Here is a 25272-nt window from a genome sequence, read left to right on the forward strand (position 1 = left end):
TGTCCGGAGCCGAGCGATTACTACATAGTACTACCTATATGTACCTGAGGTATCCTCGGTATGTACAGTGGACAAGCACATAACTGACCGGCCCGCTATACGTGTCCGCCGTACTTCGTATGTGGAAGCGACCAGATTGGGTATATCCACGGAGCAGACTCCTAACCGCCGCACGAGGGGAGGAAGACAAGCTGGGTATTTTTGCCTGCCAAGGAGGAGGGAGCCTCACTTTCTTGTACTATACAATGTTATACATCTCCTTGGTGTCACAACTCAGCGGCTTTGCCGGCTTCCTTCATGACCTTCAAAGACCCCGTCTCCCACCTGCAGGTCTTCCAACCCGAGGAACCTTTCCAATCCTCCTCGGACGACCTTTTTGCCCATCAGGAGCGAATTTGGAATATGTGCGCACCCCCCTGGTCCTACCGCCACTGTCCTCAACCGAAGAAAGCTCCCTCTCCCATTCTTCGAGAATTGCCAGATCTTCGTCCGTGAGGTTCTCGTCATCGTTTGCCGCCCCCTTTGCCTTGACTGGTGCGTTGGCAGACGCCTTCAGAGCCGGTTTTCCCACAGAGCGAGGTTGTGTTGGCGGCACAGGATTCATCTCATCCTCGTTAATATCGCGAAAAGAGAACGTCTCGATCCTTTCGAACGGTTCACTTGACGCCGCCGCTACCGCTGATTTCACCTTCGCGGCCTTGGCTCTTTGACTCTTTCTTGCCCTCCCCGTCACCGGTTCATCGTCATCGTCAAACATTCTGGCTAGCTCCCTCTCCTCCTCCAGCTCCTCCAACTTCTCCTGTTCCATTCGCTCCATCAACTCTTCTGCCTGGTTGCTAATCCTCTCCGCCCGGCTTCTTGCCCGCCTGGCCTCCTTAGTATCCGGGCCACCGAGTCTCAAACCCCTCGGAATCCGCGTCTTCGCGCCCAGAGCCCACAAGTCTCCCCATTGCGATTTCCTCGCGTCGTGGTATGCTTGCTTGCCAAACGACCTCGGCACGGTCCATCGCTCAATCTGCCCCGCAGGCGTACACACATCCAAGATGATATGCCCGCGTCGCTTCATGGGTGGGAACACAAGGCGGGGCAAGTTCCAGGGTGCAGGAAGTGACGACCGTGCTTTACCGTCAGTGAAAGATGTAGACTCGGTTAGAGTAGTATTGGGATCAATGTCGTCGAAACCCGACTGACAAAGCTGCATCCAGGTCTCATAGTCTTCACCCAGGAGTTTCGGGTCAGGGTGAGCAGGTGCCGAAAGGCCATCCTCGATACCTTGCCAGGAGCCGACCTGTCGTCGGCGGAGATCATCCCCGCGCATGACAGAGATGTAGGAAAAGTCCACATCATCATGATTACGGTCTTTGGCACCGAGCACTCGCTGCAGGTAGTTGGGTCGAGTATACCTCTGCTGGAAACTGCAGAAATCCTTCCGCCCTTGCGACGGTCCTGGGATATGGTACATTGGACATTTCTCGTGGTTAGTGCAAGGTGCGATGATCATGCCTGGCTCCTCATTGTAGACGTCGTCGGTGTTGTGCTTATCACTGTAAGTAGTCCTTCTGCCTTCGGGAGCGGCAATATGTCGTTCCAGAAGTAGTTCTCGAGCTCCTGCAATGGCTTCAAATCCACGAGGGACACCCTTCTCGATCAAAATCAATACACCACCTTCAGGACTAAGCATAGACCACAAGTTCTGGACGTGCTGTTTCCTCATGAAGTCTTCCTGCAGTCCGAAGAGCGTGTGTGTGGCAATGATCACATCAAACTGCTTGCGTGACTGCGCTGGACGATCGTCCTCCAGCGTCGGTGTATCGCGTGTATGCACATAGTCTGGCAACCGAGGGACAAATGTGGTGTTCTCGAGAAGGGCAGCAGCTCTACGTCGGAGTGGGTCTGATCCCGTCAGAACAACGGACTTCGACGCCGGCGGAGGTGGCGGATCTCGATCAGAGTCATGCATTGCATCCCAGTGAGCTTTGATGACCTCACGCCAGGCGAGAATGCCTGCCCCTCCTGCGCCGGCATCTAGAATGCGCGGACCACCCTCTTTGGCGAAGAGCTTGTTGAGCCATGTTGCTCCCAGTCGCTTGCGTGTTTCGACTAGCACTGACATGACGGCGGCGTATGTGGGAGGCATGACCGTGGTGAGAAACGCATTCGCTTCCATCTCGCCCATACTATGCTGGGAAGCATGGATCGGAAGGGGTAGTTGTGCTCGCGATCGTCCAGACCTAGGCGTCAACGGCGAGTCCGGTAACCCTGGACCACCGAACGTCTTCTCGCACATGTCCTTCAAATGCTTGTTGGAGAAATTGCTCATGATCTTGTTGACGGGACGCACAAATTCCTCGTGGGAGAGGAGGACGTTGCCTGGGTTGGTTGCAAACTTTCCGAGGCGGGTGAACGGGTGCATCCTCCTACTTGAATCTTCCTTGTCCAGTTCCTCTTGCTCCATGTCGTCGAGCACCTCAGCACTCAGGGAGCGTGCAACCTCCTTAGCCCGTTCGGCAGGGGAGGTCAGGAGACTGGGGTCCATTGCGCCGCCATCTACGAAGGCAATCGCCCTCTGAACAGGTTGTGGGGGTTCGGGCACAGGGCCTGCTTCTTTCTGGAGATTCACAAGCGGAGTATCAGAGGATACCTCATAGTCAACCAGCTCGCCCTCTTGGTCATAGAGTTGATTCAGTGTCTCGGCATCCACATTGGTGGCTTCATCCTCATCCAAAAACTCCTCGTAGGACATGGAGATCGGGTCGCCGTACAGACGTTTGTAAATCTTAAGCTCCTCTTCATTCAACGCAGTGGTAGGCAGTCTGTCACCGTATGTCTTTCGTGCTTCTTGTACCACCTCTTCCTGCGAAGCGCCAGTGCTTCTCAAATCAGCCAAGAGAACCCCTGTACCTGCAATGGCAACTTCGACGTGTTCATCCAGTGCGAGTTCGGGATTTAAAGATGCGTCGTGTAAGCCCTGAGCCAGGGCACGGTCTTCCTCAATGGCTTCCTCGATAGGCCGGCCCAGTGCTTTCTCCAGCTCTTCCAATGTTTCGATTTGATCTCGAGCAGCATCGGCTTCGGAGCCTGTCTCGGCATCCAATCTCATCTTTTCATGCTCGGGATCTGCAGGAGGGTGATTTAGCCGTACGGTGCCCTTGGTAAACGATCTCAATTGCAGGCGTGGTTGGGGCTTTTGCCGCCATTTGAGAGGCGGAGCGCGACTCCTCGGGTTGACGACGGGTCCGCAGAATCCTCTTTCCAGAAGTAGTTGAAGATCCTGTCGACAGCCAGGGCACAAGGCCGACGTCCTCGCTCGAGATAACATCTTTGTCTCCTCGATAAAGCGGTCTGCCGCCTGTTGGTGGATTGAAGAAATATTTCAAGACAAATGAACAAAAAGTCGTTGGCGCAGTTCTGCGACCCACAATTATGCTGCATCGATTCCGTCCAATGATCACTCTTCAACTTCGGGATTTGTAAAGGGAGCACGAGGGAGGTCCAGCGAGCAGAATGGTGGCAAGTAGACAAAATACCATAGTAGAGAACATGATCATGGGTGTCCTGCTATGTTTCAAGACTGACTTGAACTCTTCTATGGAGGACACTCCATTTGAGCACCAAGAGTGGTGGAATTATCTATTGACTTAGCATTGACAGCATCAATGGCTGCGAGCTAGTTATCACACTCCCGCGCACGGCTGTCTTAGTATGAGCAACAGAGAGCATAGGCCCAGACCACGATCTCCCAGACGCTCCTCGATGTCGGTTTGTTGTGGACCACAGAGCACGATGGCATTCCTCAACGCCCTCCAATTTTCAGGCAAGCTCACAGCCCGTAGAAAGTGCCAAACTAATCCAGTCCCTCAGCCCACCGGACTCCAAGGCATGGGAATGAGGATCTTGCTCCTCATCGTCTGGATCAGCGGCACCGTCTTATGCACTGTATCCGCCCAGCCCTCGACTCCCCATGACTGCTCACGTCGTAATTTTCGCTCCTCAAGATCCGCAAACTGCCACAGATGGTGCACGGTGTTTAGATCCCCAATTTGCACGAACCAAGCCCCCACACCCTCCATGACTTCTCGCCTCGCTTTCAGTCCGTTTCGCCAGTGCGTCTCCCACTCCAGGAGATTACCTGGGTGGAGAGTGTACGACCGCAGCTCGAACAGTCCTCCAAGCTTTCGCGGTGGCGTAGTCGGCCAGAACGAGAATTCCTGCATGAGCGAGACTTTCTTAGAATAGATCAGACTCTTCAGTTTCTTGTCGAATGCCGGAAAGTCGGGATGGTGCGAGATACTGTGTAAAGAGGCGTGATATCCTGTGTAGCGTTGATATTCCCAGATGTGCACTACACTTTGCGTTAGTCTTATAGTCGCACGATGTAGAGGTCGATAGACTCACCAAAGGTGTCGCAGTCGCCTACTTCCGTCCTCCAGCTGCCTACGAGATGAACCTTGTTCTCAGGCATATTCGCCATCTTGGGATACCAACTGCCGACAAGTTCGACATACTCATCGACCTTGTCGGGCTTGACGTCGTGAAAGACGATTGAATGGACGTATTTGCCTCGAGCCAGGACCTGTGAGAACGAGCGTTCCATCTCTTTGTCCAGCTGCTGACCCTCGGGTGTGCCATAGATCAGACTCGAAAGCTTTCCCGATCGCTTGGTGGAAGTGTCTGTTTCAGCTTGCCTGGCTTCTTCTGCACGGGGAGCGGTAGAAAGTGAGCCCAAGCCCAGGGATTCAAAGACGCCGGAAGCACTATCAGACGCAGATGCAGCAGGGGGTGAAGGTGAGATAGTGAAGGAAGACTGACTTTCAGCTTGGTCCTTTCTCTTTTTGGCAGCTTCCAGGCCATCGCGGAATTCTTTCTGTCGGGTATTAAAAGCCTCGGTACCGTTGGGTGTGACGTCGCCCAAACCGGGAGAGCGAGCAGGTTCTCGACATAGGGTAGAGGTAGTAAAGGCGCGAACGAGAGAGGAAGCTTGGGGAGAGGAGAGGGGTAACCGGCGGGCGAGCATGATTGTAGCTGTAGAATAGAGAAGCCGTATGCTGGGTGGTACAAGAGACAGGTGGGAACGACAGACGGTGCAACGAGCAGGTGTCTGCGATTTGGAACTCGCTCGAGTGTTAGTTGTTTAAGGTGTCAAGGTATGCGAGGTCTTCGAGGTACACGCGCGGACAGAGAGGTGACTGGGTAGTAATAAAGCTGGGGAAGTTCCCCAATGGTCGAAGCTGCGGGTTGTCCTTTCAGGCAGACCAGGGTTGTGGTGGTTGTGATTGAACGAAGGAGGAGTCAGGACGCATCGACGTCAGCGAAAACAGTTGCTTCTCCTCAATATTTAGTGCCTGATGGTGCCCCTACACTATGACTCCCCTACTACTGTTTGGTTGGTTGCTAGCTAAGATATAGCGACCCCCGGGGATAGAAAGAATTGCACGGTCAGACCGAGTTGGAAGAAATCACTTGAAGCGTACCATCACCACAGAAAAGCTCATGGTCAGACAACCCATCTTTCTGTCCAGTCGTGCCAGGTAGCCCGATTGGCTTTGCGGGGCATAACCCAGCTCTTGTCATGCGTCTTTCACCATCGATCATCCCACAAGTACAACAATTATCTGGACAGCTACTCCATATAAACGCACCCAATGCATTAATCATCCTCTTCGGATCTCGAGCACCGATTCTCCTGTTGCAATTCTATAGAGACCGTCATTAAGAAACTATCCCATCCTCGCCATTCCTCCATTTCAACCTTCAAATCTACCAAGCCACCGGCACCACCTTTTTGTCACCTTGACCCGGTCGATACCACAACCACTGCTCATCAAAGGCGACCAAAAATGTCGGAATCCCATAATCCTCCACTGACCTACGAACCCTCCGCTTCCACACATCCTATCCGCTCCTCGACCCTCCCTCCCGAAGTCTCGCAATGCCTTAAGAATGCACGCTTCCTGCATCTAGGAACCATATCCTTTGATCCAGTCTCCTCCCAACCAACACCACACGTCAGTCTCATGAACTACACCTTCCTCCCCAACTATCTCGACCACGGCCCTGTAATCATAATGACCACATCTGCCCAGTCTATCAAAACGCGCAACCTGACTTCGAACCCGAAAGTCTCCCTACTAGTACACGACTGGGTTAGTCACCGCCCACCAACCGCCTCCTCAGTCTCTGCGACAAGCGACCGCTCAGGCTCACCACCTGCAGCAGCGACTCGGTCCAGCCTGGCCAGTCTACTTCTCAACCTGAACACATCAGCTCTAAGTTCCATATCGACAACTATCACTGGTGAAGCTCGGTTTCTCGAACAAGGGAGCGACGAGGAGAAGTGGTGCAAGGAGACGCATCTCGCGAACAATACGTTCGGCGACCAGGCGAGGGAAGAGATTGGCCTATTTGGCGCACAGCAACAGTCGAATGCGAACCCGGACGAGCCTGGTAGTTGTTACATGGGGGCGGACGATGTGAGGGTTGTCATCGTGCCGATTCGGGAGGGACGCATAGCAGACTGGAAGGGCAGTGTTAAGGATTGGGTCCTGGTCAACGAGGATGCGCCATCGATAGGTGAAGATGTCAGTACGAGAGGGCGAAGTAATGGGCTGCCCTTGGTCAACGGAATCATGGATTGATGTCGTCGGCTTGGTCTTAACTGCAACTTCCGCCCAGAGCGGACGCCCAAAAATCGACGCCGAGCCCAAACCACATATGCAGAGTGGAACACATATCGTGTGGCACTCTCACCGATCTCAGGGCCATCAGGTCTTCGGCCTACCTTCAGGACTGAATATTTCGAACTATTGCGGATTGCCACTTTCGTCAGAATTCTAGGGAAGCACCAATACCGAGCGACGGACGCCAAAATGGAGTCAGATTGCGCGCCACAGATCTACCAAGGCGTGATATTTGCAGCTTATTTCCCATCATTAGCCTATTCTGGCCATGTACTCACGCTCTAAATCCGAGCCTCAAAAAACGCCTTTCATCAATACCTCTTGCTTTTCCAAAACGAGGCTATAACTCAAAACAATGCTAAAATCAGAACCTGCTCGGACAGAAATGGGAATGAAATCAGGCAAGGCGAGGACAGGGTATGTACATCAGAGGAGTCGGCGGGTGGAGGAGAAGGGCCTGGATTTAGCGACAGGCGAGAGATGAGAACCGGCAGTGGCATTTCCTCACATGACGGTACATTTCGAGTCGTCTTTCGACTTGGCCGGCTTAACCTGGAGAGCGACTCTCGCAGCTTCTGTAAAAGCTTCATTGACTCCGCGATTTCGCATTGCTGAGCACTCTACACCACAGTTAGCTTGATCCTAGCAAAACTTGTAAACAAACAAGTCGAATCATGGCCGAACATACCGAGATATCGTAAGGCGCCAATTTGCCTGGCTACTTCTAATCCTTCATTGTACTGAATCATCGGCCGTGGCGGAGCACGCGGTTCATCGTCCTCTTTCTCGTGTTCTTCTCGCAGATCGCACTTCAACGCGCACAACACTATCTTGACGCCTGGGCAATGCTCGTTGATCTCGGCGATCCATTTCGTACCGACGTTCTCTAGGGATCCTCGATTATCGACCTGCGCAGCACACATTAGCTTTACATTCGGTTCTCCTCGGCGATGACGTGTAGAGCAAAGACGGGTTTGGAACCGTACGCTGAAGCACAACATTATCGCCTGTGTGTCGTCGTAGGACAATGACCGCAGTCTATCGAACTCTTCCTGTCCCGCGGTGTCCCATAAGGATAGTTCCATGTGTATCCCATCGACGAAGATATCGTGGACATAATTCTCGAAAACCGTGGGTTCGTAGACCGTCTGCGAGTTGTCAAGTGTGTTAGCAAGCATGTACGGATAGCCGGCGGATGCGGGAGCGCAAGGATGACGAACAGGAAAGAATCCTCTTGTAAAGACATTGAGTAAACTTGTTTTTCCGCAGGCGCCGTCTCCGAGAAGGACCAACTTGCGCTGGACGACTTTGTTGCCGCCGCAGAGAGGCATGGCTGTGCGAGGCTATTTTTGTTTATCGATGTGGTAGGTGGAGATAGCGTGTGCCTCGGCCGGGAGTATGCGCAGGTGAAAAGTAAACAAACGAGCGGTTGCTGTAGAAATTGTTGATAGGAGTAATAATAAGGACGGTGGAATTGGAAGGGAGTGGAGGGAAGCGAAAGTCGAGGTGAATCCTGTGTAAAAGGTCAAGATGATCGAGAGATAGTCGAGTGTAGATCGACCAGGAAATCCGGAGGAGTCGTTGACGCAGGCGAGATGGAGGAAACAGTGGCACCGGCAGGTCTTTTGCTTGGTTGACTGTGCTTTTGCCCTTTGCATTGGGCATGTGGTTTGTTGGAAAGCGGAGACCCAAGCAAGAAGTGGAGTGACAGGCCTTGTTGGACCCTCAGCAAACATTTCATTCCTGCTGCGGCTTGAGGGATGCGTTTACAGGACACCCTCCAAGCCGTCTTAACCCAAGTGTGAGCATGTGCCGACAGCTATTATGAGTCTGGCCAGCATCGCAAAACAGCAGAAGCTGAATGAACAGTTCGCCGATTGGTTTTAAGCGAATGCCTTACTCACCATGGTTCTCGTGCTACGAAGTCAAGTAATAGGTATTTACTTACCAGTCATAGGCGCTCTCTGTAATTAGGACATAGTACAGGGCGTTAGCCACACTGAGGTGGGATGTTAGTCGCAGCAATTGCATGAGTTGCAGCTGTGCATCAGGCAAGTCAGGTTTCATCGTTCAGGCAAACAGGTTATGTGAGATGTGAGCAGGCAAGCATAAGGTAATCGTAAGCCTGCTGTCAAACTCCGCCCCGAGATCCTCTGCGTGATCCTTCATGCACAAGAACCGGATATCGGGCTGCAGTTTATATGCGAGGCAAGTCAGGCCGTCAAGACATCAACATCTTTGCTCCCATCATCAATCCTCTACACAGCCACAATACTGCCCTTCCTTGCTCAACACACGAGATCCTCCGTCAGCCACAGCCACTATCTGCGACTGCCTACCTAAAGCCAGATGGGTCTCTTAGACCTGGACATCATTTCCTCTCACATGGCCGGTAGGAGCATATGTCCAGAGTCGGAGACACGTGGGAAACACAGGACGAGATTCGAAAGTCAGGTTCAATTGTCAAAAACGAAGCGTGGCCAAAGCAATGTCCTACGTAAACCGCTTCACCTCCAGCCTGGATGGAAAGAAATCTCGCAAATGCCATCGAACGATTAGCAGGATGACGAGGAGATCTGGGGTCGACCCAGTCCCCATCAAGCGAGGCAAGGCTTGAACAGTGGAATGATAACGAGACCATGGCTTTGTCGTAACAGTTCAATCGATGAATTTGAGAACTTTGTCTTTTGCACATTCAACCCTTCCGCTGGATTTCAACGGCTTGCTCTGGAGAAACCTAGGCTGCATCGAGCTGCACTTGAGCATATTTCCCCTTTGATGACGCCCTCTTTCATGCATTCAAAATATCTCCATCGTTCATCGTCCAACTCCCATCTACTCTTCAGCAATGTTGCCCCGCTCGCTCACGTACAGACCGTCCAAGAACTTTCGAATATCCTTGTTTCGTACTCTGCAGATTTGTTGGACATCGGCTGCTGATTGTGAGACGTCCTCAAGAGAATTTCCGGTCAGCTCAATTTGATCCTTGACACCTTTGGATGCCTCGACTGTGACGCCTTCGCGCATCGTGACATGTCGAACGATCTTCTCGCCCAAGAAGTTTCTGCAAAAACAAGCATCAGCATTTGTCCGCTCAGTATTGTCTTCTGACCATCGTCCTAGACTCGTGTTGGACATACCTGATCTCAAGGTGAGCCAAACCCTCCTCGTTCTTCTCAATGTTGACGTTGATGGGAAAGTGAGCATAGACATATCGCATCTTGTATTTGAAGCCTTTTGTGACACCAGTAACCAAGTTTTGGATGATGGACTTCACAGTTCGGAGGGTAGCGACGTTCTTTCTCGAGCCATGGTGGATTTCGATCTGGACGATTTGCTGACCTTTCTTGGCCGGGGGCAGACTGAAGGTGACAGCAATGTGTGAAAGGTCCTTTGTGAGTTTTCCTGCAGAAGCCATTGTCAGCCAACGCTCTTCGTCCTATATGTGCCTGCACTCTGCGGATTGGAAAAAGTGTCTGGAGCTTTTGTACCTCGTGGGCCCTCAACGCTGACGATCCGTGATCGGATATGGATCTTGACGTTGTCTGGAATGACCAGCTGCTCTTGCGAAAAGATGTACTTCATCTTGAGCAGCGGTGTTGGGTTGTTGTTGGCAAAGTGATCAATGTGTCGAGTACGAAGTGCAACATGCTTGTAGCGCAGAGAAATTCGAGTTCTGTGGGCAAGTCTGGTCTTGGCATGGACCCTGATTGTGATTGGATGGCTGGTGAGGCCCTTTCAGCCTTGCCGCCGCTTTTTGTTAGGTATGGCTCGCCCATCCGCAAATCCGCAAATCCGCCAAATCAAGCCCGCAGACTGAAAGCCACTGATCAGATTTTAGTATTCGATGTAATGAATGCAGCGTGCATCCGCAAGCTGTGAGTTTATGAAGCATACCATATCTACGGTGATGATTTGGTCATATATGTGCGAGTGGTTGCACATGTCTCCTATCAACATGGAGATGTAAGAAAGAACTGTTTTGAGTAGGTCAAGCTGGAGTTCATGACGCGCTGATCTCGACAAAGGCATCTGAAGGATAGATAACTGATTCCTTTCTGTTTTCTTGGAGGTTCAGCACATACGCTTACATCCTCTTGCTATTGAAGCCTACTGATCTCAGAACCAGTCATCCATAGCCGCTGACTGTAGCTTTGAAATATATTTACCTGCCTCTATACGGTATCACATAGCGGCTTTGTTGTCACCGCCTCGGAAGGTGACAGATCTATCTCGCTCACAAAACCGGCTCGCTATGGTACATCCCTTTAGCATTAGCTCAGCAGCATCAGCAACTCTACGAACGCATTGACTCCGCCTGCGCTAATTTCATGTTCGCAAAAGGTGGATAAGGCCTAGCCACCTTCTTGTGTCGTGAAGACCGGAGAGCTGCTAATACGTGGTAACCTTCCATGACCGTTGGGCGGAGACCATGTCGAACGCATGAAGGAGATCGGGAAGGATCGACACAGCTTTGGTGCAGCTCCTTGACAACTGCTATCCGAGGCTGGCATCTCATTGGTGACAAAGTTAGCTCGATCAGCGACAGCGTATCGGACAGCATGGGACAAGATGTTTTGCTCCAGTAGGACATGCCCGTGGCTGCAAGGAAGGGTGTTGATGGTGCTTATGGTGCTTTCAGATATCAGAGCCAGTTCGCAGCGGATGTGGGGACGGAGCTCTCTTGGCATCAATAGCTACCTTATGGCAAAATCTACTTTCCCTCCATACACAGTCATGCTCCGGATCAAAAAAAAATACTACAATTAAAGCAGGCAAAAAAGAATTGCATAGCAACGATTGGCTGAAGGTATGTTAGCGATATGCTCATGGTCAGGTGAATATCCTACTCACTTTCGATCCAACGTCCTCCGGGTTATGAGCCCGGCGCGCTTCCGCTGCGCCACGTTGCTGGCGGCTCGAGAGAGCGTGAGAAGCTCTGTGCTCGATTTCATGGTCAAAATTCAGGTAGTTAAATTTATAATGTGATATTTTTTATGGACCGGGGCATCTCCGGTTGCGAAAATGCTTGGCTAACTTAGGTCAGTCATTTGGCACCCAGCACGCAGCTTGCCAGCTAGCCAGCCTCTCGGGCAAATCCCGTTGTATTCCCTTTGTCAAATCGACATGAAGGTCAGGAAGCCTTTTCAACCCATTTCATATCTCCAAGCCACAGGTTTCAAGTACAGTTGCAACCTTCCTGGATGCGAACTCCTTACTAGCCATCCTTCGTCACGGACAAAATCCTTGAGTCTTTCGTCGTACTACCGACAGAAAGCTGGGCCTTCACGAGGAACTTACTGACATTCCAACGTTCCTCGGGACTGCCAGTACAGTTTCTAGGTTGTCCCATCAAAGCGACTCCACCACGAGGGTCCAAGAGGCCCTTCAGGCTATACACATACTACGTTTATCGATGTCGCGCCTCTACCTATCTTCGTGTTCGGATCTTTGCAGAGATAACTAATGTGGAGCACGTGATCTCCGTTGTTAGCGTACCGGCCTTGCTGACGAGCCGGCAGATGCACGTTCTTACGTCTTGAAGGCAGACAATAGTATCGACGCCGCACCTGGAATCAGTGTGGCTCCCAGGTTACACGCACACTCTGGCTACGAAACGATACTCTCTTAGTGCTCCAATGGAAGCTTTCTAATGCTACTATTTCAGGACTCCTTGGGCAACCACGGTCGTGAAAGCTCAGAGCCTGACGCTCGAACCACTAGGACGACAGTGTCCTGCCACTAGAGGCTCGGGACCTCTTAAGATCCGACTATTTGTGCTAACAATTACTGCACTGCCATTTCTGGTAAGAATGCGCAGCAACATAGGTATGTACTGTCGAGAAGAAGGATTTGATATCGCGTGAATTGCTCTTATTCTCGGTGGGTAGCGCCCATCGCAAGGTGAGTATCAAAGGAATCGACAGCTAGAGAACGTCAGCGGGATTGAGCATTGCAAGCTCTGTGGGTACTAATAATGCATGCCTCGACGACAGCATCGAGACTGGCAGTCTACTCTGGACAACGCAATGACCATCGCTTGTAGGATGCGCCGACCGCACTATTCGACGCCCTCGAAGATGAAGCGAACTGCAGTATTGGGCTCAGCTCAACACCAAGAATCAGAAACTGTTCTATATATACCCGCTTCAACGCCATGGCTCACCAGCTACAACCTTTTGCTGACGGCTGCATTGTGAGTGGTTTTGGCCATGCATTCTCTGCTTCTACTCGGGCTTCTGGGCCTTGCCGAGGCTCTCAAAGCGACTCCGGTCAGAAGGTACTTCACAAGACGACAAGATGATCAGTCTGAAGAGCCAATTATTCCCACTTACAATTTCTCCATCCCTGTTGATCATTTCAACAAAGATGATAGCAGAACATACAGCAACCGCTTCTGGATGAACGACACGTACTACGAAAGCGGAGGGCCGGTCTTCTTTTTTGACTTCGGCGAGCAAGGAGTCGATGCTTTAGATATCAGCGCTGTGCTAGCCGAAGCATATGGGCTTCAAGCAATCATGCAACTTGCGAAGACATACCATGGCATGGCTATCGCCTGGGAGCATCGATACTATGGGCTTTCAATGCCTATACCTTTTGTGCTAGAGAACGGCACAACGGTAGATCCCGTCACATGTGCTAGCCTACCGAATAAGTGCACCAACGAACCACTGGGTGGTGCCGATGGCTACAAATATCACACGGTTGAGCAGGCATTGGAAGACGTTGTCTACTTTGCGCAAAATGTGGCCTTGCCCGGCTACTCTGCTGAGGAGAACGACCTTCTCTCAGCAAGGAATACGCCGTGGATTTTCATGGGCGGCAGCTGTAAGTTGTTTCACCCTTCCTAGACCTGTCCCGGGTTACTTGAATCGTGAGACGTCTGGTGGTCCTGATACAATCTCTGACCCTTTTCTAGACCCTGGCTGCCGCGCTGCTTGGGTCCGCGCCCGAAACCCTGAGACTTTCTATGCAAGCTGGGCTTCCAGTGGCCCAGTAGAAGCCATGTACGACGGTTCACCATACACCGATGCCATTTATCGGGCACTGTCACCGACTTGTGCAGCCGACGTCACCGCTGTTATTGGCTACGTGGACGAGGTTCTTGACGGCAAGCATGGAAGCGATGCTCTGCAGCATCTTCAGGAGCTCACCTTCGTCCTCAGTGCTACATTGTCCGATTTGCAGGCTTCGTATAATATTAGTGAAGCTATCGAACTGAGCCCTTTCCAAGTTGGCGAAGTGTTGAACCAGCCTCTGGTTGCGCATTTTCAAAACAAACCTCCGAAATATACAACCGATCTGTTCTGCAAGTATATGCAATCATACAACCCCAACGGCAAGGCGACAAACACTACGAATGTTGCAATGGGCGTTCTGACCAGGGCGGGGAACCAGACCCTATCGAGTCAAGGTGTTGTCGGCAAATATGGGGTTCTCGAAGGACTGAACGCTTACACCTACGCTTCCAGCACGTATCTCCGAAAATATCCTGAAGTTGGTGGTGACAATTCAACGTTGATTCCGAACGCACTTGCAGATATCAAGTCGTGGGAATGGCAAGCCCTGAACCAATTCGGCTATATCCAGGGTTCAAACCCAGACAACGTCACTATTGTGAGCAAATATTACAATTACACTGCGGTCTATGCGGAAGAGAAGACCGAAACCTTCACGTTCGGCCCCAAATTTCTTGCTGATCAGCCAGACGTCGGCTCTCTGAACAAGTACGGTGGCTGGAACATGAAGGTCAGCAATGTCATGTGGACGAACGGTCAATACGATCCCTGGCGCCAATTTGGAGTCATGAGTCAGCAAGTTGATTTCGGTGCTCCGACAAGGAACATAACGCAGAAGGTTCCAGCCTGCAATAAGGTCTCGGACAGTACTGATGTCTTCGGCCTACTGTATCCAGGGGCAGTGCACTGCCCTGATCTCAACCAAAGTCCTTATTATCCAATGAATGGTAGCGCACCGGTACAGCTCGGACTGGCATTGTTCGAACAGGCTTTGGATGCGTGGCTTCCCTGCTTCAACAGTTCGAAACAGCATTGGAGAGATTGGCAATGAACGAATCGACACCACTTTGGCTTGCTTAGCTAGCGGTAGAAGACGTTGAAGAAGGATCGAGGAACACCAGGTGATAGCAGGATGTAATTGTTGATGAAGTCGTCTAATCGAAAACAAAGGTGGCCTGTTGAAATCATGGAGGGGGCCAATGTTGAGCTCGATGACAAGCATAGAACGCAGTACTAGGCTTGGCCTGCGATATCAATACGGTATATCTTACATAATATATGCCATGCTGACTGATTTTGTGATTACCGTCTTCAATCCCAACAAGACTCTGCATCTAAACGGGTGATAGGAGACTCTCCGCTGGTTCATAGCAAATGTTCCCCTTGCGAGAGATTGGTCTTAAGTTACTCCCAAGTCCTCTCGCGCGCGCGAAGTCACTACTAGTCGTCCGCTCTCTCGGCGGACGACTACCTTGAGTCTTGCGTCGTACTACCACGAATATTCCATCTGCATATCGTACGACTGGCGCAGGTCTCATGATAATATTGCAGTGGCGAGGATGAAATACGAGATGCCGTTGCATCCTTCAGCATCGTTTCTCCACCTACCTATTCGATCAAATAGCGTCCGTAACGCCACGTTATGAATCCCTGAGATATTATCATTGAGCTCTACAAGCGTTTCAATCCTGGGTCCGCTGGGCTTTGTGTTAGGATGCATCAGCTGCAGCATGCCCGTTGTGGTGTGCGACTACTAGGGGAATTGTGTATATATTCTCTACTTATTCCCAGCTCTTTGCGTTCAGCCTTCGATATCGCTCTTCTCTGCCTGGCTTGTAAGTATCGCAGCGTATAGCAACAAGTATGTCTTCTCCCCTTCACGCCCTCGTCTTTGGCGCCTCAGGCATTTCTGGATGGGCGCTTGTCAAGGAAGCCTTGAGCTATCCGACTCCAACCACGTTTACCGACGTCACAGCATTGACAAATCGTCCTCTGTCTGCAAGTGATGCACGCTGGCCAAGTGATTCGAGGCTACAGCTGGCCAGTGGTATTGATCTTACCGGCTCTGTCAACTCAGTTGTCGAGGCACTCAAGCAGAAAGTCCAGAACATCGACACCGTGACTCATGTGTTCTTACTTGCCTATGTTGATCCGGGCAAAGACAAGATGACCCTTAAGGAGGTCAATACCAATCTCGTCAAAACAGCTGTGGAGGCAGTGCAAAGGCTTTCCCCACAGATCAAGAGCTTCATCTTGCAAACAGGAGGCAAAGCATATGGTCTAGGTATGTCTAGACCCGAGAAGGAACTGAGTCCTGGTGTATCTCCTGAACAGGTTCATTGACCGATCTTCCAGAACGTCCAGATGTGGTCGAGATCATTCCACCCCTCAAAGAATCCTACCATCGGGTGCCTAAGCCGATAGCAGACGATATCTTCTACTATTCACAATATGATGTCCTTGCTGAAATGTCCAAGGGTGCCACATGGACTTTCACGGAGATTCGGCCTGATGTCATGATCGGATTTGTCCCTGGCACAAATGTCATGAATATTGCTCAAGGTCTGGGTCTTTACCTGACTTTGTACCGGGAAGTCCGCGGGCCCGGAGCGAAAGTACCATATCCTGGCGTGGAGCATGGCTACCGACACAAGCATACCGACGCCTTCCAGGATATTGCGGCGAAGATGGAAATCTATGCTGCACTGAACACAGAAAGATGCGGCTCTGGCAGGACCTTCAATATTACGAACGGCGATGTCGTAACTTGGGCAGACAAGTGGCCTGGTATTTGTGCTTACTTTGGTCTTGAAGGGCTTGGGCCACAGGGCACCTTCGAACCTCCAGCAGACTTTGTTGGAAAGCACTCAGCGGCCTGGGTCAAGCTGGTTGAGAGGGAAGGTTTGAAAGGTGGCCGTATCGAATCCTTCTACTGGCCTTTCCTAGATGTCATCATGGACAAGGCTTTCTTCGACCGCCAGTACGACCAGAGTGCCGCCCGGGCTGTTGGCTTTCAGGAGAGCATCAGCACGGTGAAAGCTTATACCATCGCTTTTGACCGGATGAGAGCTGCAAGGATCATCCCATAGACACTGAGTAGTTTAGCTAGTGTTCACCAAGTTGGGGACGAAGCCGCCAGCTAATGGCAGCTTGCCAGGGCGCATAGCCAAATCATGGGAGATTTCGTCTTGTGTGCTGAGAAACCACCAGCTGCTGGTGGCTACTTTAAATGGCCTTTGCCGTATCCGAGGGATGCCATTTCCATAGCTGGCCATTTAATATTCCCTCCATAATTCCTGTGATGTACTGTTAAGTATCCATCTTGAAAGTCCTGGCTGGACCATTTTAATTTAAGGGTCTCGTGTGAAGGACCGGGGACAATCGCGATGTGGCTTAGATCTCCATTGGGCGGTATCCGGTGTGTACGGAACTTGACCAAGCCCCCATTCTGCCTGGTGAGCCCCCAAGGCCATGCCTAAAATGAAGCGAATTCGCGCGATTGGCGCTTGGAGCGAAGGGCCCCTCCCTAAACATCACCTAAACCCTTCTGGATTTTCAGGGGTCCATCATCGTCCTTTCTGAGCTGAACTCGCAGGGTTTGGCGACATCATCGACAACAAGCTCAGCTGAAGCTGCAGCTGTGCTAGCCCTCCTGTGCCCTTCCCGTCTTGAATCAAGCCTCTTATTGCGTCCCATGCGCCGCCGATGAGTTTCTTTTCCATCCTTCAGCAAAAGTCTCCTCCCAAAATGGCCCCTCCTGTTACCATCCGAAACATCAGCAACAATCCCTTGACTCTGGTCCTGGTCGAGCATTTCGACCCTGCTCCAGATGAGGGGTTTCAGATGCAAAATGTCACCATGTCCTTGGCCTCGGTGACGAACAGTCTCGGGCTGACCAACAGCACCACGAGAAGAGCAGTGCCACAGATCGACGGTGATGCCAGGCCATTTGCGACCCGAGAGGTGTCGATAAAATTACCACCATTTACAATTGTGCCTACCGATATCAAGGCAGTCATCAACAAACCGCAGGAGCGGCTTCGATTGACATTCCAGACCGAACTAGGAGGCAAGCACCAGATGTACTGTCCGGTGCCGACAACAGAGACACCAACTTTGGTGGCTTTGGCACCGAACCCCAAGATTCGTTTCACTGGCATCTATCTGCCTGACACATCCTTCGTGGCGCTCTACAACACGTCCCATCTCGATTCATGGATGAAGGATATGCCAGACAAGACTCCTCTTGGGGCGCTATCAATTCCAGGCACTCACAATTCTCCGACTCACCACAATGCACCTCCTTCCGTACGATGCCAGGCTGTATCGCCGAAGGAGCAACTGGACAACGGTGTACGCTTCTTTGACATCCGAGTCCAAGTGCCTGAGCCGTATGACGTCAATTCCGACAAACTGCATCTTGTTCACGCCGCCTTCCCTATATCTCTGGGAGGGACGAAGTACTTTCGAGATCTCTACAACACGATCCTTCAGTATCTGAAAGACCATCCTAGTGAGACGCTGATTCTTTCCCTGAAACGAGAGGGCACTGGCAAGGGTACCGACGAGCAATTGTCACGCATTCTGAAGAATCATTACACCAACCCGCGAGAGTGGTACACTGAGCCTCGAGTGCCGACTTTAGGCGAAGTGCGTGGCCGCATTGTCTTGCTCCGTCGCTTCGTGCTCGAAGAGCCGCTTCGCCACGAATGGAACGGCCGTGGTTGGGGTATTGATGCTCACGTATGGGCTGATAATACGCCTAATGCGATGTGCCCTTCGGGTGATGTCTGCGTGCAAGACTTCTATGAGGTGCTCGAAAGACCCACAGTTGAGAAGAAGATCCAATACGCCCGCGATCACCTCGAGCGCAGCGGCTGTTGCAACTTCGATCCCGAGAACATGCAAGCTCAAGGAGGCAAGAAGTACCCGCTCTACGTCAACTTTCTGAGCGCCAGCAATTTCTGGAAAGTCGGCACCTGGCCCGAGAAGATCGCAGCTGAGGTCAATCCTGCTGTTACTGCACACTTGTGCCAGAGACATATGTTGGGAGACAACGGCAAGGTCAAAGAGGGAGACTGGTCGACTGGAATAGTGGTGATGGACTGGGTTGGCTTGGGCGGTGATTGGGATATTGCGCGTTGCATCGTTGGTATGAATTCGAAGTTGATCCGCTAGATGCTGTACAGCTGGAACCATTTAGATATGTTCTTGGGCAATTGAATGGATGAACATGGCTGACTCAGCCAACACACCGTGGGCGATGCTTCGGTTACAACTGGGCTCCAAGCCGGTATCGGGTTTATCTCACTCAGCGCGGTTATTCACGGCTGCCCTTGTCCATCCTTCAGAGTACCACACTGCCCTCAAATACTCTGGCTAGCACAATGTAGCCCTCCATATTTTGCTGTTCCACAGGATATACTCCTCTAGATGCTCGGTATGAAGTATATACCCTCACCACAAGCCCTCCGGCTCTTGTCAGGTCTTGTGCGAGGCCAGAACCCCGCCTTCAAACCTCGAACCTCTGCCCCCTTCCTTCGCATGAGCCAACACTTCCATACCGCGACACGACTCGACCGAATAGAGACACATATACTTTCAGACATTGGCGAAGGTGTGAAAGAAGTCCAGATCATCCAGTGGTTCGTGGAAGAAGGGGCGCCCATCGAAGAATGGAGTCCGCTCTGTGAAGTCCAGAGCGACAAGGCTTCGGTCGAGATCACCTCCAAGTACACTGGCGTAATAAGGAAGCTCCACTTCGGTCAGGATGCTGTCGTCCAGGTCGGCGACCCTCTCCTCGACATTGAAGTGGAAGGCGGTTCCGAACCTCAAGAAACTGGGGAGCAGGAAACAAGAGACGATTCCGGGGCCGTGGCAGACGCCGAGCCTGCCGCCGCAGGTGATCAGGCGGCTTTGCAGAACGAAACTGGACAGTCAGAACAAGCGACGCCTGAACGTGACGAGCCTCGTACGCCAGGCAAACATGCTTCTCTCGCAACTCCCGCGGTAAGAGGCCTACTGAAAGAACACGGCGTGGCGATCGAAGATATCACGGGCACCGGCAAGGATGGACGCGTCCTCAAGGAGGATGTCTACATGTATCTCAAACAGGGCGCCGTACAACCCTCTGCACCGGTGTCGGTATTCTCTAGACCGACCGTGGACGCGACACAAACTGAGACAGCGCAGAAATTGACCCCCGTCCAGTCCGCCATGTTCAAAAGCATGACCGGGTCATTATCGATCCCGCACTTTTTGTTCTCCGACACCATCGACATCACCACCTTGGCTTCCATGCGGACACGGCTGAACGCTACAAGAAACCCCGAGACGCCAAAACTGACGTACATGCCATTTATCATCAAAGCTGTCTCTCTGGCGCTCAATCAGTATCCCCTGCTCAACGCGCGGTTAGATCTAAGCAGTGATCCAAAGAAGCCCCAACTCATGATGCGGAGTGTCCATAATATTGGTGTTGCGATGGATACGCCGAACGGATTGATCGTGCCGGTGGTGAAGAACGTCAATGCGCGGTCGATCACGAGCATTGCGCAAGAGGTCCAGCGGCTCGCGGCGCTCGGGCAGGCCGGAAAACTGAGTGGTAATGATCTTTCTGGAGGTACGATCACCGTGAGTAATATCGGCAATATCGGTGGGGAGGTTGTGGCGCCGGTGATTGTGGAGGGCCAGTTGGCGATTATGGGCGTGGGCAAGATAAAGACTGTGCCCGTGTTTGCCGACGACGGCGTGAGTGTACGTCCGGCGCAGATGGCCAGTGTGAGTTGGAGTGCGGATCATAGGGTCGTGGATGGGGCCACCATGGCGAGGATGGCGACGGTCGTGCAGAGATATCTGGAGGAGCCGGCCAGTATGGTTATCGACATGAGTTGAAAGAACTTAGGTGTCACCTGGGTGTTTGGACAAGTGGCTTGTGATGCTGACTTACGACTAAAACATAAGTTCACGTCGAGGCGGGCAGTTACTCTGCGGAGCAACGCTCGCGTGTCTCGACCGGCAATGAGGTCAGAAGCTATTCACGCTGCCGACACGAGGACTCGACGGACTTCTTGCAGCAATGCTGGCGTGACTGGAGTTGTTCCGAACGCCGATTCTGGAAGGCAAGAGGCTGCGAAGGATGACAGGCTTGGCTACAGATCAAATATGCCAATGGGCGTCAACTAGAGAGCTTCAAGGCTGAAGCTGACCCGCTAGATGTTGCTATAGGTTCAGATGATTGTGACGAGGAGACGAACGAATGGAGTCATATAGTTCGAGGCGATGTAGACGGAAAGAGCATGACTTAAGAGATCTGGGCGCCAATTCCAGATATATATGACAGCGTTATTCTCGAATGGATCTTTTATGCCTCACGTCTCCTCTCCCTCTAAGCACTGCCTTCGGTGAGGATCCTGGTCCAGTCGAATTTCCTCCAGGCCTTCCTGAACACATCGACCCGCTTGTCGTGTCCCCGATGCCACTTTCCCTGGCGCTTGATAACATCCGGCTCGAGACCGAGCATTCCGCCAATGATCTCTCTGGCAAACAAATCTCCACGAGGCCACCTCTCGGCATCTTCGACAACATGTCCGATACCACCGTCCAGTTCGAACCAGACGTGGAAGTAGGGCATCTCTTTGGCCAGACTGCGGCGAAACGCCAACCTTCCGAAGCCGGCCTGCTTCGACTTGGCCAGCGTGTCGATGATCTTCTTATGCTGACTCCACTCGTCTTCCGTCGTGAGGAAGGCTTCTTTGAAAAACGCCGGCGCCGTCTCGCCGAGATCGTACGGCAGTGGCACGACGCTCAGCGCGGCGTGCGGCTTGCGCGAAGGAAAGGCCGCGTTCTCGTAGAATATCACGTCCCTGCCTTGGTCATGGTACATGCGTGTCAATGATTTCATGAAATTCCGGATTTCTTCCCACTCGTCGTCGTCGCACTCGAGGAGGTTGGTGTGGTGCTGCGTCGGCACGATGATCGCGCTCTGTGATGATAACTCTGGCTCGGTGGGGAGCGTGAGGAACGTCCTGGTCGCGAGACTCACCACGGGCGCGATCGGCGGCGTGTCTGTGTCCTCGTGGAAGCATAACGGACAGTTCTCGAGGATCCTTTGCACTTTTTGATACTCATTGATCGCGACATTGCGCAGGTTGATGTCTGACTTGTGCACGCGCTTGGCGAGCTTCGTGGCGTTCTCGTCGAGATAGTCAAGGTCGTTGTCAAATTTGGCGTCTTTGGCAATACGTTCAGCGAAGCGCTGGCCCTCACCACCGGTCTGACCGCGCGTACGACGTTCCTCGCGAACCATGTCTTCGATGCTCATGTCCTCGTTCTCTTCAACTTGGCCGCGATCGGCGCCGCGGCGGTTTTGGACCGCTTTGACTTCGTTGCGTGGTGCGGACGACAGCATGCGGTTGTCCATCGCCGACAGAGTGATGACGCTGGGATCTTGCGCCGAAAATGCAGCGGCAGCTTCATTGTATTCGCGCTCGAGGTCTGCGGCTTTCGGATCCTTGCGGAGCTGGGCTCTCATGAGTTGTGCCTTGAGCTTGTTCAGAGCTGTTTGGTCGACCTTTGGACCGAGCGTGGCGGTCTCGGAAGTCGCAACGGGCATTCGTTCGACGACTCTGTCAGGGCTGGTCTCGGTATTGGGTGGATGAGGTCTTCGCACGCCTGCGTCGAGTTTACGCTCTTGGAAGAGTTCGCCGCTAGGCTTTTCCTTGCCGACGTAGCTTTCTCCGTACGTCTGGCGTCGCTCGAGTTCGATCTCTTCTTCTCGTGCATCGTCAAATTCGCGGAGGGAGTCGTATCTTTCCACAGCGACATCTTCGACCTTGCGACCGGACTCCTGCGCTTGTCGGTAGACGGCTTTGAGTCTGGTCATTCGCCATTGTGATCCAGCGTCTCCGAATATATAGTCAACTTCATGTGCAGCAGGTTCATCTTCCAGCTCTTCGACCTTCTTTCCGCTCTGCAAATCTCGCAGATGGTGATTGAGCTCCTTCTCATGAATTTTCAACTCGAAGTTAGCGCCTAAGCTGGCAGTCTTGGGAGGGGAAGGTTCGGGTCGTTTTCTTTGTACGTAGTCAACGTCCAGAGCCGAAGGTGCTTCCATCCAGGAATCGCGCTTCAATGCACCAGGATCGGGTCGTGATGATCGTGGCTTCTCGTCTTCGTCTCGATCCCCCTCGCCTCGACTCCGCCGGCGATGTCTGTGCCTATGTCTGCTCTCGGAAGTGTCTTCATCTCTTGAATGTCTAGATCTTTTTGACCGGTGGCCGTCATCATCGTCCTGAGAATCATGGTGCCTCGAACTTCGATGATGGTGGTGATGCTTGTGGTGTCGATGCTCTGACGACTTTTCGTGGTCTCTGCGTCGTTCTATCCTTCTCTCAGTCTCCCTCTGCTCTGCCAACTCCTTTTCGAAACCTTCCAGTGGCATTTTGAAGACAGTGCCAATTCGTGGTGCAGTGGGAAGTCTTTCTTGTCGTGGTGTGAGAGAACATTTACAGGCTGCTGCGTCATTGCTCCCCTCCAAGATTTCTCCACACCCAAAACTGCCCTCTCACGACTCTTCACTCTTCATAATCCTCGCACTCCTACACAACAACCTTTGTACGTACTCAAGATCTTCTTAACATCATGGCGACATCACCAGTCGCCGTTGTGTGCGTCGGAATGGCCGGTATGCATCTCTACGTCCCTGCTCCCTCTTACCAAGCCGAACGCTAACTCTTCACGCAGGCTCAGGCAAGACTACCTTCATGCAACGGATAAACAACTACCTCCATGTGAACAAAACGAAACCTTACGTTCTGAATCTCGACCCTGCCGTGCTCACCGTCCCTTTTCAACCAAACATCGACATTCGCGATAGCATCAACTACAAAGAAGTGATGAAACAGTACAATCTGGGCCCGAACGGCGGCATCCTCACATCGCTTAACCTCTTTGCAACCAAGATCGACCAGATCATTACACTGCTGGAGAAGCGCGCAAACCCGGCGCCAGACAGCAAAGTCGCACCTCCGAAGCACTTCTTAGTCGACACACCAGGACAGATAGAGGTGTTTGTCTGGTCGGCATCAGGCAGTATCTTGCTCGAATCTCTCGCCTCCTCATTCCCGACGGTCATCGCATACATCATCGACACACCCCGGACTTCTTCCACGTCGACGTTCATGTCCAACATGCTCTACGCATGCTCGATACTGTACAAGACCAAACTACCCATGATTCTGGTGTTCAACAAGACAGACGTCCAGGACGCCGAGTTTGCACGAGAATGGATGACGGACTTTGAAAAATTTCAGGAGGCGCTCCACGAGGAAGAAAACAAGGGCGTCTTCGGTGGCGAGGGCTTCGGTGGGAGTGGATACATGGGTAGCCTGCTGAACAGCATGAGCATGATGCTCGAGGAATTCTATTCGCACTTGAGCATGGTAGCAGTTTCAAGCATGACTGGCGATGGTATCGACGACTTCTTTGCTGCTGTGGAAGAGAAGCGGAAAGAGTTCGAACGGGACTATAGACCGGAACTGGACAAGAGACGCAAAGAAAGAGAGGCCGAGAGCGCCACAAAACGAGAACAGGAACTTACGAAAGTGATGAGAGATATGAATGTGAACGCGCGGCCGAAGGCACCAGAAAAATCGGTGGCGAAGGAAGAGTCTTCTGACGAGGAGGATGATGACGACGCGAACGACCCAGATAATTATCCAGATGCAGAGCGGGATGACGAGGATGAGGAAGGTCTGAAGCGGAGATACACTAATGCTTTGCGTGAGCAAGGTATTGTGGTCGACGTTGACGACCCTACCGTGGCCCAAATGATGGCGCAGATCCAACGATCAGTACGATGAGTGAGGAGGTGGATTCGATTTTCAAGCATGAGATACCCAGCGCTGGAGTTTAGGCAATTGAAGGCTTTTCAACGACGACTTTCATTCGACACGATAGTGACCAGGTCAACCGGGCTGCGAAAGTCACAGCGCATCAAAAACCCATCGAGAGCGGGCGAAAAGTCAAATGCAATGCTGACGACTCCTGGATGATCTTGTTGGACGGGCTCGCCATGCCTGAGCCTTCATATCCAGATTGCTCCGGCCTAAGAGTACTTCCAAGCTCCAGTTCTCTGTCACTCATCATCCTCTGGTCGTTCTTAGGACTCCTCTCGACTGTGAGAACCAACTTGATATGGAAATCAAAGGTCGGGGTCACAGTCAACATATTCATTGGTGGTATACATGACGCCTGCTGGCCCACAGCAGCGGCGTGTATATTTCGGTTGGACTCTTCGAATATGCATGATGACAATTCCTATCATGGTCCCAAGCAAAGAGGCAGAGATTTGGCCGCCAACGCGCAGGGTGTCGTCGCCATCTTCGAAGCGGCTGCAATGCATTCGGGCCGCACTATCATCAGAATGGATGGCACAACGGACGACCCATTTGACTATACTGGAAGTGCTTTGGTGGGCTAGGAAGAGGCTGGTGCTGGTGTCACCGAGCTCTCACGAAGAGGGACAAGAACAACTCGGAACATGGACACGGTCTCAATGTGATACTCCTTTG

At 52.1% G+C, this 25272-nt stretch overlaps 12 protein-coding genes across 14 annotated transcripts; 7 read left to right on the top strand and 5 right to left on the bottom strand.

Moving 5' to 3' along the window:
* Nucleotides 1–180: 180 nt before the first annotated feature.
* Nucleotides 181–3358, bottom strand: PV05_07971 (uncharacterized protein). Its single transcript, XM_013457457.1, has one exon. The coding sequence runs from the start codon at nucleotides 3317–3319 to the stop codon at nucleotides 305–307; it is 3015 nt and encodes a 1004-aa protein (XP_013312911.1). The 5' UTR covers nucleotides 3320–3358; the 3' UTR covers nucleotides 181–304.
* Nucleotides 3359–3579: 221 nt separating this feature from the next.
* Nucleotides 3580–5358, bottom strand: PV05_07972. Of its 2 annotated transcripts, XM_013457458.1 has the most exons (3): nucleotides 4810–5358; nucleotides 4396–4695; nucleotides 3580–4342 (listed from the first exon to the last, which is right to left on the bottom strand). In XM_013457458.1, exons 1-3 carry the CDS (start codon nucleotides 5012–5014, stop codon nucleotides 3858–3860), a joined length of 990 nt encoding a protein of 329 aa, XP_013312912.1. In that variant the 5' UTR covers nucleotides 5015–5358; the 3' UTR covers nucleotides 3580–3857. The 2 variants fall into 2 exon arrangements, with proteins under 2 accessions (XP_013312912.1, XP_013312913.1); XM_013457459.1 differs by having other exon boundaries at nucleotides 4396–5358.
* A 236-nt stretch (nucleotides 5359–5594) lies between these two features.
* Nucleotides 5595–7357, top strand: PV05_07973 (uncharacterized protein). Its single transcript, XM_013457460.1, has one exon. It carries the CDS (start codon nucleotides 5838–5840, stop codon nucleotides 6633–6635), a length of 798 nt encoding a protein of 265 aa, XP_013312914.1. The 5' UTR covers nucleotides 5595–5837; the 3' UTR covers nucleotides 6636–7357.
* On the bottom strand, nucleotides 6758–8339 carry PV05_07974 (uncharacterized protein). Its single transcript, XM_013457461.1, has 4 exons — nucleotides 7898–8339; nucleotides 7664–7825; nucleotides 7366–7585; nucleotides 6758–7297 (listed from the first exon to the last, which is right to left on the bottom strand). The coding sequence occupies exons 1-4, from the start codon at nucleotides 8006–8008 to the stop codon at nucleotides 7182–7184; spliced, it is 609 nt and encodes a 202-aa protein (XP_013312915.1). The 5' UTR covers nucleotides 8009–8339; the 3' UTR covers nucleotides 6758–7181.
* A 787-nt stretch (nucleotides 8340–9126) lies between these two features.
* On the bottom strand, nucleotides 9127–10310 carry PV05_07975 (uncharacterized protein). Its single transcript, XM_013457462.1, has 3 exons — nucleotides 10169–10310; nucleotides 9818–10082; nucleotides 9127–9741 (listed from the first exon to the last, which is right to left on the bottom strand). The coding sequence occupies exons 1-3, from the start codon at nucleotides 10260–10262 to the stop codon at nucleotides 9513–9515; spliced, it is 588 nt and encodes a 195-aa protein (XP_013312916.1). The 5' UTR covers nucleotides 10263–10310; the 3' UTR covers nucleotides 9127–9512.
* A 1467-nt stretch (nucleotides 10311–11777) lies between these two features.
* PV05_07976 lies at nucleotides 11778–14990 on the top strand. Of its 2 annotated transcripts, XM_013457463.1 has the most exons (4): nucleotides 11778–11810; nucleotides 12009–12145; nucleotides 12200–13508; nucleotides 13600–14990. In XM_013457463.1, the coding sequence occupies exons 3-4, from the start codon at nucleotides 12890–12892 to the stop codon at nucleotides 14748–14750; spliced, it is 1770 nt and encodes a 589-aa protein (XP_013312917.1). In that variant the 5' UTR covers nucleotides 11778–11810; nucleotides 12009–12145; nucleotides 12200–12889; the 3' UTR covers nucleotides 14751–14990. The 2 variants fall into 2 exon arrangements, with proteins under 2 accessions (XP_013312917.1, XP_013312918.1); XM_013457464.1 differs by having other exon boundaries at nucleotides 11778–12145.
* Nucleotides 14991–15407: 417 nt separating this feature from the next.
* PV05_07977 (uncharacterized protein) lies at nucleotides 15408–16879 on the top strand. The gene is made up of 2 exons (XM_013457465.1): nucleotides 15408–15983; nucleotides 16055–16879. Exons 1-2 carry the CDS (start codon nucleotides 15563–15565, stop codon nucleotides 16786–16788), a joined length of 1155 nt encoding a protein of 384 aa, XP_013312919.1. The 5' UTR covers nucleotides 15408–15562; the 3' UTR covers nucleotides 16789–16879.
* Nucleotides 16880–17300: 421 nt separating this feature from the next.
* Nucleotides 17301–18956, top strand: PV05_07978 (uncharacterized protein). The gene has a single exon (XM_013457466.1). The coding sequence runs from the start codon at nucleotides 17405–17407 to the stop codon at nucleotides 18875–18877; it is 1473 nt and encodes a 490-aa protein (XP_013312920.1). The 5' UTR covers nucleotides 17301–17404; the 3' UTR covers nucleotides 18878–18956.
* On the top strand, nucleotides 18955–21099 carry PV05_07979 (uncharacterized protein). The gene has a single exon (XM_013457467.1). The coding sequence runs from the start codon at nucleotides 19133–19135 to the stop codon at nucleotides 20591–20593; it is 1461 nt and encodes a 486-aa protein (XP_013312921.1). The 5' UTR covers nucleotides 18955–19132; the 3' UTR covers nucleotides 20594–21099.
* Nucleotides 20910–23177, bottom strand: PV05_07980 (uncharacterized protein). Its single transcript, XM_013457468.1, has one exon. The coding sequence runs from the start codon at nucleotides 23139–23141 to the stop codon at nucleotides 21087–21089; it is 2055 nt and encodes a 684-aa protein (XP_013312922.1). The 5' UTR covers nucleotides 23142–23177; the 3' UTR covers nucleotides 20910–21086.
* A 164-nt stretch (nucleotides 23178–23341) lies between these two features.
* PV05_07981 (uncharacterized protein) lies at nucleotides 23342–24561 on the top strand (the record flags this gene model as incomplete). Its single annotated transcript, XM_013457469.1, has 2 exons — nucleotides 23342–23384; nucleotides 23444–24561. The coding sequence occupies 2 exons, from the start codon at nucleotides 23342–23344 to the stop codon at nucleotides 24559–24561; spliced, it is 1161 nt and encodes a 386-aa protein (XP_013312923.1).
* Nucleotides 24562–24773: 212 nt separating this feature from the next.
* Nucleotides 24774–25181, top strand: PV05_07982 (uncharacterized protein; the record flags this gene model as incomplete). The annotated part of the gene is made up of 1 exon (XM_013457470.1): nucleotides 24774–25181. One exon carries the CDS (start codon nucleotides 24774–24776, stop codon nucleotides 25179–25181), a length of 408 nt encoding a protein of 135 aa, XP_013312924.1.
* Between the last annotated feature and the right edge of the window lie 91 nt (nucleotides 25182–25272).

Source organism: Exophiala xenobiotica (genome assembly GCF_000835505.1).
Source record: "Exophiala xenobiotica strain CBS 118157 unplaced genomic scaffold supercont1.5, whole genome shotgun sequence".
NCBI classification, from domain to species: Eukaryota; Fungi; Ascomycota; class Eurotiomycetes; order Chaetothyriales; family Herpotrichiellaceae; genus Exophiala; species Exophiala xenobiotica.